Source organism: Ammodytes marinus, assembly GCF_949987685.1.
Source record: "Ammodytes marinus genome assembly, chromosome: 9".
Taxonomy (NCBI): domain Eukaryota; kingdom Metazoa; phylum Chordata; class Actinopteri; order Uranoscopiformes; family Ammodytidae; genus Ammodytes; species Ammodytes marinus.
The window spans coordinates 13,614,884-13,627,398 of record NC_137213.1 but is presented as its reverse complement, the minus strand read 5'-3'; the positions used below and the strand labels follow the sequence as shown (position 1 = coordinate 13,627,398).

Genomic DNA, 12,515 nt, shown 5'->3' with positions numbered 1-12,515 from the left:
TGTAATGAATGGACACCCTAATGTAGCATAGCCGGGCTTTCCTGTGCTCTCTGTCTGTCTCTCTTTCTTCCTTGAAGCTCCCCACTATGTCTACTTTCTCATTGCCTCTGTCCAGCTGCCACCTGTCACCATTCAGCAAGCAACCTCAGGCCCACTCGGCCGACCTCGGCAGATGGGGTAGAGGGGGCACAGGGGGCAGAGCAGACAGAGTGACAGACACACCAGACAGAAGGAGAAAGATAGGGAGAAAAAAAACATTGGCCTTGGCCAGTATGCTTGGCCTACATGGAGAAACTGTGTGTGTGTGTGTGTGTGTGTGTGTGTGTGTGTGTGTGTGTGTGTGTGTGTGTGTGTGTGTGTGTGTGTGTGTGTGTGTGTGTGTGTGTGTGTGTGTGTGTGTGTGTGTGTGTGTGTGTGTGTGTGTGTGTGTGTGTGTGTGTGTGTTATTATTCACATTTATTCACAATTACTTCCTGATATAGTATAGTTTAGTCTGTTATATAAGTTTGGTCTATAGTCTGTCAAATAACTGGAACGCGATTTAAAACCTATTAATATCTTTCAAAAAAATCATCTATCACTGGTTGTCATTTTAAATTAAAAGTCAATTAGTGATACAGATGTGTTGAAAACATGAACGCATTTTTGTGGCCGACCTGTTGCTAGTTTGCTGGATGTAGATTTTGCAGTTTGTATGTACAGATCTAACCAATGATTTAAGATAAACAGTACGATGACATGGCTGCGTCTTTGCTCACCGTCCTTCTATTTGTTCCTTGCTCCCACAGACAATGGGGAATTCATACGCTGGACAGCTGAAGTCTGCTCGATTTGAAGAGGCTCTCCATAACTCTATTGAGGCGTCACTGCGCTCCAGCAGTGGAAATCCACAGCCCATCTTCACACAGCTCTACCTAGAGCCAGAGCAGTATCCTGGTAAAATGGAAGGTAAGGAGGACCATCATAGGGAAACAAGATCTGTTTTTCTTTTCTCTTTTTATTTTTATTTTTTACTTATAAGGATTAGATTAAATAATTGCCTTTACACAAAAAAAATCTTTAAAAAAGTTTAGTTTCAGGTTTACTCAAACTTTGAAATATGTATATATATATATATATATATATATGTGTGTATATATCTTCTTTTTTTACAGAAGTTGGCAAATTTACATATTTTGCCCCTTATTCTGAATAAAATGACATTCAAATAACAAAGTCCTATAACTACCGACAAAATACGCAGAATTGGTGGACGTGTAATACACACATACTGTAATTTGCCAAAAAATTATAATCCAAACAACCGGATTTAAAATGTCCACCAGATATGAAGCCGAAAGCCGACCTCCATATTGGAGAGCCACCGGGCCACGAGCTCACGAACGGCCACTCTAGAGGATCCAACGATCTGGGGGAGATGGAGGAAGAGGATGACTCAGACAGCAACAGCCCTCCACTGCCCTACCTACAGACCCCTGCACCTGACGGCTGCTGCACACAGGATGGTAACCACCATTTAAAAAACAGCCTCCATTTTACTTGAATGTATTACAAATAATTAGCTTGTTGTCAAGGATGATAGAAAAACAAAATATATGATTTTTGGTGTCTGTTTATAATAATTGACTTAAAGGTGGAGTCAGCAGTTCTGGAGAATGATTGTTGTCAGGTAGCAGATTGTGAGAATATATTAACGGATTTTGACAAAAAGTGATAATAACAACAACAAGCTTTTTCCAGGGTCGGCTGACTTCATTTTTAATATATAAACTGTTGGCTGGATCTACCTCAGAGACCTTCTGTTTCTTCTCCTGACTCTGAAAAAAAAAACCCCTCCTTCCTCCTCAGGCTTCTGTCAGGCCGGCAAGGACATCCGCTTGGTCTCCATAGCAACGGAGGCCCTGGAAGTCCCGGCAGGCTTCGAGCTGGTCGGCGCCAAGACCCCCGGCGTGACAGACAACATCCTGGTGTGTGCCGTGGATCGCCGCTTCTTGCCTGACGAGAATGGGAAAAATGCACTTTTAGGTCAGTCTGTTCCCATGCTCTAGTAGTACATTTGATAGAAGAGCTATCCGTGTCATTTTAAGCTCCTTGGAAGAATAAATACCCCTTTGTTTGTTATAGCCTGTGCTGGTCTTACCTTAGTGACTGCACTTGTGAAATAATGTTTGTCATATAATACATATACATAATTCCCCCTATTTTGTTTGTGACATTACTTTCAGGTTTTTCAGGGAACTGTGTGGGCTGTGGGGAAAAGGGTTTCAGATACTTCACCGAGTTCTCCAACCACATCAACCTGAAGTTATCCACGCAGCCTAAGAAGCAGAAGCACTTAAAATACTACCTGGGGAAGAACTCTCAGGGTGCTCTGTGCAAAGGACCCCTCATCTGCTGGAAAGGTAAAAAAAAAACTAAATCCCTCAGCTTTCAAATACTGCGTTCTTATTACACTTCAAGCTTTCAGTGCACAGACTTATTCTGTCCTGTTCTATTCTATTCTATTTCAGACTCTAAAAGCCGCCAGTTCCCCAGCAACAGCGCGTCAATGTCCAAACCCAGCTCGTCCTCCTCTCTCAGCAGTAAAGAAAACGCAGGCACCAGTGGACACAGCTCCTCTCTAGGGTTGGGCACCGAAACCCGGTACCAGTATGGCACCGGTGCCGACGTAAACGGTATTAACCAGACCGAATAAGAACAAAAGTTTTGGTTCCTCATTTCGGTGCCGCCCCTGCTGTAGTCACGTTTGTATTTTGACAAACTGATCGCTCTTTATGTCATGATCGATGATCGATGAAGCATGTCCGCTCGCGGATGCTGTTCTGTGTACACCGAGAGGAGCATTTCTCACCGGGCTGTGAGTGACGAGAACGAGCCCGACCGTCTCGAGGAGTGCACACAAGTGTTCAACACTAGCTCACATTCGCAGTTTAACAGACTGATCGCTCTTTATGTCAGACTATTTTTGAACGGCAATGCAATGCATTTCTTTTTGCAAATGACACGCGATCTAGCAGTATTGTCAACCATGTATTAGGCACGTGTAGGCTGACGATGAGGCAGCGGCCGCCTGCACGCGTCCTCCCATCAGCTGTTCTAGTGCTGCCTTTACGCACGGCGGTGGAGACTAACCCAAAAAAACACACAGCGGGACACGGCGGTCAGGTGATATGTAAACGTTTAAAAATAAACTTCCTAAAGACAAAGTGTGTGCAATTTGAGGCGGTTAAAGTACCGTTCAAGCACCGGAACCGTTTCAAAAGTACAGAGTAGTAACCGGTATCGGAAAAAACCCAACCGATACTCAACCCTACTCCTCTCCCTTCTCCCTCTCAGGTTAGAATGCACATGTTGGCACAGATGCGTATGTATGTGTACTGCATCATTTTGCTACCCATGTCAGGCCTACATCATGTTATGCAAGATGATAACACTTGACATTTGACTTAAGCATTAAACTACAAACTAAAAACAGTCAAAAGTTGTGTTGATGATGACAATCAGAAAAATATATATTTTGAGTTTACAGCCTCTATTGGTATTTGATAGGTCTATGTCGTTGCCATAGAGACAGGTGTTGACTAAGCCCTGAAATGTATTAGGTGAGCACTAGTCTGATACTTGAAGCACCACGGTGCATTCAGCTGTTCAGAAATCAGTTTGTGACAAAGAGGAGGCTTCGTTGGCGGTGTTTTGCATCTCATTTTGATGCTGTGAGGAGGACATGGTGTATGAAAGCATACTTAGATTTTCATGATCAAAGTAATATGTTTAGTCGTAGTTTTTGTTTAATAGCTGTGTTGTTTTGCACTGCCTCAGTGGCATAGCCTATGTCATTGTTAAGGTTAAAAGAAAAATGGTATACATCCGGCACATGTTTTTTTTTTTTCTTTACACTCCTTAATTTTGTAATTTTTTTTGTCTTATGAGCTCAGGCCAAGTAAATATTTAGCAGTGCAATGTTAAATCATTTCTTCAGGTTAACCAATGGCTAAAAGTAATATAAATTCACAACATAATCTGGTCCTCTGTAAGGAGATGTTGTTTTTCTCTGACCTCATTGGAACAAGCTGCCCCTGTTCCCTCGTTTATTGAAAAAAGTATAAAAATCAAAATCAAAGCCCCTGGGCTTATGATATTGATTTGTTCTGAACCTGGAAGCTGCCTGTCAGCGGAGATCTCACACATTAATGCGTCAGGCAGGCCCGCTGATGGCATAACTCTTGACCTCAAAAAATCTCCTGACCGCGACCTTTAGGTACATCCTGTTCCCCAAGTGAGGATCGTAAAGCACACTTCCCTGCCTCCCCTCCAAATGAATGAAATTATGAAAAATATTGATACAGAGGGTTTATTTTGTATTGTAAAAATGGACGTAAGAAACAAACACTAAAGAGTATGTGAGCATATGTCTTATACTAAGATGAGTGGTGGACGTTAGATTTTTTTGACATCCCAAAGATTTGTAGCCAGCTGTTCAACAAGGGAACATAGGAAAACCATTTCAAAGAAACACATCATGCTGGTGGCATGTTGTGTGTATTTTAATGATTAACTCTTTGCACTCTTTTTGTTTTTACCTCCAGATTCTCCACCAACTAAAACGACACAAGCATCCTTTTTCGTGAGTCAGGACCTCGGCAGAGACTGCAGTTTCCTCAAACCTCTGGTATCCACACCGGGAAAGACTCTACCAATAGGTGAGGCTCTTTTCCAGTGCTGCTGGTATTATATTGTTGCTTTATCAGCTAATTACCTTGTCAATTCATTTCTCCTCTGCATTATGGTTTTCAAGAATGCAAGAATCCCACTCAATAACATACACCACATACATTTTCAACTGATCTTTTGAGTATAGATAAAGGTTAAATGAAATGAAAATGAAATCTTAGTCACACTCCGTTCCTGTTAGATTCGTGCTTTGACATAGGCAAATGCGTTGCTAAGCTACAGATTTTTTTTTTCTAAATGTATTTTTATAGTTAATCATAAGGTAGATGGAGCCGTGACTTGCCATGGAGCTAAGATTAACATCTGCCTTGGCCTGCTGACACACACACGTGCAACATGTACTCGTGTGCACAGAAATCAATACTAAAAGAAGGAATGCTGTAATGACTTTTTAAGGCTTTGCTGCCCATTAGCCTCTTAACAAGGTTGTGATATTGACAAGCAAAGGCTACATATACCAATCAATGTTTTAGCGTATTGCAAACACAGTGAATATGAGATTGGAAAAAGGGCCAAATCCGCTCAATGGTAAAAGACATTCATGTATAGGAAATCAATAAGCCGCTGTAAGTACCACTGCCTCATTATAACGTATTGTTGAGCCTCTGCAGATATAGTTATGGTTGTGATTTTTTTTTTATGTTTGCGTTTTATTTATGTATTCATTAGAGAGTGAATGTTTTTTGTTTTTTTTAGATTTTTTTTTTTTGCATTTTTCAAGCTTTATTGATAGATTGAAGAGACAGAGGTGAAATGGGGCAGAGAGGGGAGTGACATGCAGAGAACGACCGTGGGCGGGAATCGAACCCGGGTCTGCTGCTGGGCCCGGCCCGGGGGGGGGACGCCCTACCAACTGAGCTAAGGGCGCCCCGAGAGTGAACATTTTTAAGCCATGTAAGACGGATGGCAATGATTTGTATATTAGTCAGTCCGCAACTTGTCATGAATTCTGATTGAGACGTTCAAGGTGCCCAGAGGAGGACTCTTAATTATGTTGATGGTCTTAATTAGGTTCTCCTCTAGCGCCATCATCAGGTTAAAAATTCAAAGTTCAAAACTTTGGTTTGTGACAAAATACCTGCAGAACTAATGACATTACCATCAGCCTCAGCTATAACCAAAAGTGTTGTACTAATTATGAAATGTCAGCATGCTAATGCTCTACTTTTAGCTTATGGCCTTTGTGAGCACGGATAGCAAAATATAAAATCTTTATGATCTCCAGTCTTAATTAGCTTTATTGTGTGATTTAATGTGAATGATGCACCCATGTCTCCAGTACCCACAGCTCTGCGGGTGATCGTGCCTACTAACGCCCTGGGTGTCGACGGGCGTCCTCCCTTACTGAGCCCGTCGCGGGTCTCTTTAGGGCCTCAAGTTCAGGGCTATCGCGCTGCTGATTTAGGAGACAGTCCTGGTAAGTCCCTTAACCTGAAGAGAAAAATAAAAAATGTATATTTTAATGTATTTTTTCCCCCTGTATTTTGCTGAATTAACATTGTTCTCTGTTATTGTTTTGGATGTCAAGTTTCCTCTGCCATGAACTCGGGACCTCCAAAGAAGCGTCACCGGAGCTGGCATCCCAACACGTTGGTACCCGTCCCACCAACGGCTGTCCCAGTGCCAGCCATCCGGCCAATAGTGTGTTCCCCAGGTCAGTTCCAGAATCCACCAATCTGGACGGAGATCCTGTATCTATAATGTATTCTACACAGTGTGTCATTTCACTGTGTGTGTGTGTGTGTGTGTGTGTGTGTGTGTGTGTGTGTGTGTGTGTGTGTGTGTGTGTGTGTGTGTGTGTGTGTGTGTGTGTGTGTGTGTGTGTGTGTGTGTGTGTGTGTGTGTGTGTGTGTGTGTGTGTGTGTGTGTGTGTGTGTGTGTGTGTGTGTGTGTGTGTGTGTGTGTGTGTGTGTGTGTGTGTGTGTGTGTGTGTGTGTGTGTGTGTGTGTGTCTAAAAGCATGTGTTTTCAGAACTGTGTGTTTGTGCCCTTAGAAGCACCTCCACTCCCTCCCTCCCTACCTGTTGTTCGGGGATGAGTGTGCCACATCGCTGACGTTTTCTGGTTGTCAGGGATGAATCCCCTAACATCTCCATGGAGATAGAGCTTGAGAGTTAGTTGCTAAAAAAAATTTAAAAAATAACTGCAAGATTGAGGAGGATTTCAGCCACGTCATGTATACTACCATCATTTCAAATAAATAATCTGAGTTTACGATCTGAGTACAAATATTACTGCCTCGGTTTCTGGCATTTGTTAAAAAAAACTAAAAAACATGCCATGCCTTAGCTAAAAGGGAGCTCTGCCAGTATACAGTATGAACTTGTGATTTCTTTATTTCTGTATTAGGTGTGTCCTTACCTCAGACGCCAGTAGCTGGAGTCATTCAGCCGCAGCCTATCAGCGCCGGAGAGACGGTCATCGTCCCCGACAACCTGCTCAGCTCCTCGGGAGTCCGTCCTGTCATCCTCATCGGTACAGGCTTTAAATATAGTACTATCATAATCATCCATTTGTTTTCAGGAAAATATGAGTTGAGAAATATACTTCTCCATAACACTTTGTGACGCAGCGTCTTCTTCATTATTGTTAAATGTGTCAAACTTACATTCTTTATAACTGTTTGTGAATGTTTGAAAATTCTGCAGAATTATTGGCACCTTCATTAACAAAAACCCCATGTGCCTACTTCTGTAGAAAAAGCCAGACAACATTGAAAAAAAAGACATGTTTCTAATGATAAGGATAGCAATAATTTAACAAATAACAAGAAATTGGTTGGGGGGGGAAACTACAACTTAAATAATCATAAATTGAAAGTTCTTGTGATTGTAATAGTAAATGGAAAAGACTACTACAATAAGAAACCAAATACATATATTTGAAGAAAGATGGGAGGAATTGATTAAATATATAAAGAATGTGCATTTTTTTCTCAATGTGGATTAGCACGTGACATTACGTTATCATCTAACATGATTTACTTTACTCATTTTCAGGGCATGGCACTTTACCATATTTCTATGGGAACGTTGGGGATATAGTGGTGAGCCCCCTGCTGGTCAGCTGCTATAAGAGCAGCCAGCTGACAGAGAAAATCCTGGAGACATTGGGCCTCAACCACAGCCAGCTTCTCTGCGTGGAGACCATGATTCTGCTCACTCTACAGTACCTTGCACGTTTAGGTGAGCGACAAACATAAAACTCACTAATTCTACACAAAAAAAGCCTCACTGGACTGGCAGAGGTATTTCTACTGACACGTTGCTTTGTGTGTTTGCTGTTATCAAACACAAAGTGGAGTGGGGTGGATGACCGGGAGGTTAGGGTATCTTATTTAAACAGAAACCTTGTATGCAAAACAAATACCTAACTTTTTTTTATTATTTTTTTTATTTTGTTTTACATCTGATCTATTAAATTGTGCAGTCTGGAGAATGCTTATTGTCAAAATCACTTTTTGTCAAAATCAGTGAATATCTCCTCAGTCCCATGATCTGCTACCTGTCCATACTTTGTGTGTGCGCTGAAAAAAAATCTGTTTTTGAAACCGGTATATAAACAAAAGTGGCCCACCATAGCAAGCAACATACCAGTTCACAGAGCCAAGGCTGTGTATTATTAACACCAGATTTCCTTTCCGCACACGCAGGACGGACATGTAGCGGAGCATGATGAGATAATCACTGTTTTTGACAAAAAGTGATGTTGACAACAAGCATTGACCAGAATTGCTGACTCCACCACCTTTCTAGGACATGACTCATCAGGGGTTTTGGGGGTATTGATATTAAAAACCCTTTCTTCACAGGCTCGGACCAGATTCCTCTGAGGGAAGAGCTTGAGCAGATAGTTCTGAAGGCCATTCTGTGCTGTCCTGGGGGTCCGGCCATCTCCCCGTCCCAGCTGCCCTGGTTGGCCCGTCTGGAAGCCAGCGTCTCCGGGGGCAGCGTCCAAGTGGTGGTTACCCATAACACCCTGGGAGAAGGCATCTCCGAGTCACTCCGGTCTCTCAGCGAGGGTCCTCACCACCAGCAGTGCCTGCCCACCTACGTAGTCATTATATGTGCCTCCAAAATGAGTGGCAACGAGTTCTGCGTGCTCGTTCTGGGTGGGTGCTCCAAATCATTTAACTTGGCGGTCGCTTGATTAAAGATCAGTGCACAACATGTAGGTTAAAGTAGTAATGATCTAATTTGATTTATTTAATGTGTTGGACACAGGAAAGTACCAAGCACGGGCCTTAGCTGAAGGCATGCTCACAACCAACGAGTTTCTGAAGGAAATCAGCTACGAACTCATCACAGGGAAAGTCAGCGTCTTGGCGTCTCACTTTAAAACCACGTCACTAGGTGAGTGCTGCATCCAGACAACATGTGCTCAGTGTATTAGTTATACATATTTTGTGTTTTTATCTTCTTATTAAAAACAAAACTCTGTTGCTGTGATGGTTTTTTTAACATTTAGTGTGGGTAGATGATTGATAACCAACCACTTATTTTCCTATTTTAAAGGTAACATATTATGCACTTTGCTGTCAATTTTATATGGTCCAAGTAGTCCCTAATACTTATTTTTTTAGATGTTTGCTGAAAAACCCGTTCGGATCATTTATTGTAGCAAGCCTCTATACCCTGATTGTCCTGGATGAGCTGTATTTCTGCGATCTGGCTGGCCCCTCCCACCTCTCTGCCGGGCTTTCTTTATATGGCCATGGAGCTCTCCCACCGTCTCTGCCGTGCTCTCGCGATACTAGAGAGACACTGCGTGAGTCGTGACTGCGAACACAGTGTTGTTACCCAGAGGCTCCGGGCTAAGAGAACAGTTTGACATGACCTGACATGATTAAAACCAGTGAAAACAGTAGCTTCAAACAGTAGCTTGATTTCTACAGGAATATCTTCCCATCCTTTGTCATGTTAAAAACGAGTAATTTTCAGACTGCTGTGGGGAGTATAAACGGCGTGTTATGAGCAAAACTTGGTGCTAAATCAGAAGCTACATGGGCGCTAACGCTAAAAATAAGACTCAGACGCAGGGCCGCCGCTCCCTATACGCAGAGTACGCAGACTGCGTAGGGCACCAAGTTCCTGGGGGGGGCACCCCAAAAAAAAAAAAAATTATAATTATATATATTTTTTTTTTTTTTTTTTTTTTTTTAATTAAAAAGGAAAAAGAGATGGTCCGGGGGCCCCCCAAAATAGTTTATTTTTTTTTAAAGTTCATGATAATCATTACATTACAAAAAATATATAAATTAGTTATGAACAGGCCCATCGTTGTTTTTTCTTAATTGTGTAACCTATCCAGGGGTGGATTACTGCACAGGCACACCGGGCACAGGCCCAGGGGCCCAAGGGCTCAGGGGGGCCCTTAGCCAGAGATACTGATAGTAACTTTTCATGTTGCATAATCAAAGAGCTCAGTCACTGATGTCAATAACAGGGTCCAAAAAGGAATAGCCTAAATACAAGTACTCATTAAAATGTAACAAGATAGAAATCATCATGGGCCCCTCAACTAGTAGGGGAGAAATACAAAAGCAAGTTAAAAACAACAGCATTAGTAGCTCTGTCTAAGGGGGTTGAAGGCCCCCTCACACATACACAAATAAACTTTATATGTGTGAATTCTAAATTGTTCATATCCACCCTTTATCTGTTGAAATGGGCCTCTCCATCATAGAACATGGGTCTGCAGACCAATCTACTGTTTTTACAGTTGCAGAGTAAAGAGTGCTACCTGTTTAAGAAAAATCTGAAAAATAATGTTCCTTCTGCATCTCAGGATTTGATATCTCTCTAGTCTCTAAAATTTCCTCACAAAGTGCACCAGATTGATGCATTTTACTTTAAAAAGGTAAAAAAAATTCCACCCACCCCCCAACAAGGTACAGTGTCCCTCCAACAATACCCCAAGATCCTGTGGGAAACACTGACTTCCTTAATATGTTTTTGCCATTAATTGTATGTATCCGTGTAGAAAATTCAGTGTACCTGACTGGATAGGGACAAGTGGGGGGCCCTTTAAGAGTGTAAGCCCAGGGGCCCATTATCTCATAATCAGTCTATGATCCTATCACTCAATTCCTTTGCAAAGGCAGTTTTTTCACAAGTTAAGCTGTTCTTTCTGTTAGTAAATGCTGGCAAATGTGCCAAAAAGCAGTCGCAGAGATCTTGCAATGGCAAAAAAAATTCGCTCGCGCCCTGCGGACGCGAGCTTCTGGGTGTTTTTTTTCTTTTGGGGGGTGGGGGGGGGGGGGGTGAAGGGGGCATCACTGACAATTTCTGCTTAGGGCACCCAAAAGCGTAGCAGCGGCCCTGCTCAGACGATAAAATAAACTAAAAGTACCACACAAATCAGTGAAAAAAATATATTTAAAATTGACTTCCACACTATTAAGTTACAATCCTTTGTCCTATTAAAAACGAGTCATTTTCAAACTGCTGTGGGGAGTATAAACAGCGTGTTATGAGCAAAACTTGGTGCTACATCAGAAGCTACATGGGCGCTAACGCTAAAAATAAGACTCAGACGATAAAATAAACTAAAAGTACCGCACAAATCAGTTCCACTTCCACACTATTAAGTTACAATCCTTTGTCCTGTTAAAAACGAGGCATTTCCAGACTGGTTTGGGTAATAGAATTATGTTTTTATGAGCAAAAGCTGAATGCTTGTCCCAAAGCTAAATAGCTATACACCAGTCAGGCAAAAATACCAATAAAAACATTCCTTTCAGTTTCACTGTTTGCAAAAACCCACAAGTAGCTTCCTATCCGTTGTGTTATTAAAAACGAGGCATAGACTGCTGTGGATAAGATAAATTAGTGGAGTATGAGCAAAAGCATTCTGTGTTGGTGTATGTAACATTCAGGCTGTAGGCTACTATGGGCATTCTTGTCGCTTAGGGGGAAAGCAACATGGCTGTCGCTCAGAAAATTTTCCAGGGGAAAATCTCGTGGAATCTCATGGGATCTCGGCCACGGGATCTCGGGCCGTGGACCAATAAGAAATGGGGGGGTGGGGTTATCATAGACTTTTTTTTTTTTTTTTTTTTTTTATCATAGACTACTGCACGGTGGAAATTTCTGGTTACTAATGTGGGGGGGGAAGCATCGGAAGCATGGACATATATAGAAAATATGGGGATGTGGCTGTGCCGGCTGTGACGACATAGCCGGCGAGAATTCTGACTGGAGTAAATTGGGGGGGAGGGGTGGGGGTTTCAGAAAGGGGGAGAGTGAGAAAAGGAGAGATTGTTATTTTTTTTGATATTTTGGCAGTCTCTAGGCACACCGTGGCCCCATGGATATGTTAGAACACATTTAAAAAGTGCATTTAGCATAATATGAGACCTTTAAAAGTGTCATCATTGTTGTTTTAGTTGTTGAAGTGCAAGATGCTTATGTCATTTGATTTATGTTGGAGACATTTGGTACTGACTGCAGTTTTATATATATATATATAACGTTCTCCCCTATATAAATATATATAGGGGAGAACGTTGTAATCTGAGCCACTTTTTACATTTGCTCCCCTCTAAGCCAGCTAAAATGATTTATCGCTCAAATTTACACATTTCCCATTAATTCAGGATGTTTCCTAGAAATGGGCATTAGCAGAATTTGTTCAAGACAAAGGGCAGTGAAAATATGATTGTTTAAAAAAAAGTTGTCATGTGGCTCACTTTACCCCACCTGTGGGGTAAACTGATCCACTTACTTGTTCCACTCTGAAACTACCATAACAACACATATTGTAACAGTAAGAATCCTGAAAGCT

The 12,515-nt window shown here is 41.9% G+C and overlaps 1 protein-coding gene across 1 annotated transcript in view; it reads left to right on the top strand.

Annotated features, from left to right (window-relative positions):
* Positions 1-791: 791 nt before the first annotated feature.
* greb1l (GREB1 like retinoic acid receptor coactivator) overlaps positions 792-12,515 on the top strand; it is a gene marked incomplete at both ends in the record, with an annotated part of 35,303 nt that continues 23,579 nt past the window's right edge. Inside the window, 12 exons of the mRNA XM_080034030.1 lie at positions 792-948; positions 1,326-1,505; positions 1,849-2,025; positions 2,226-2,402; positions 2,511-2,675; positions 4,587-4,700; positions 6,011-6,148; positions 6,260-6,385; positions 7,080-7,205; positions 7,730-7,915; positions 8,542-8,841; positions 8,954-9,082. Of these exons, the coding sequence (XP_079890156.1) occupies positions 792-948; positions 1,326-1,505; positions 1,849-2,025; positions 2,226-2,402; positions 2,511-2,675; positions 4,587-4,700; positions 6,011-6,148; positions 6,260-6,385; positions 7,080-7,205; positions 7,730-7,915; positions 8,542-8,841; positions 8,954-9,082 (1,975 nt within the window). The remainder of the gene's footprint in view (positions 949-1,325; positions 1,506-1,848; positions 2,026-2,225; positions 2,403-2,510; positions 2,676-4,586; positions 4,701-6,010; positions 6,149-6,259; positions 6,386-7,079; positions 7,206-7,729; positions 7,916-8,541; positions 8,842-8,953; positions 9,083-12,515) is intronic.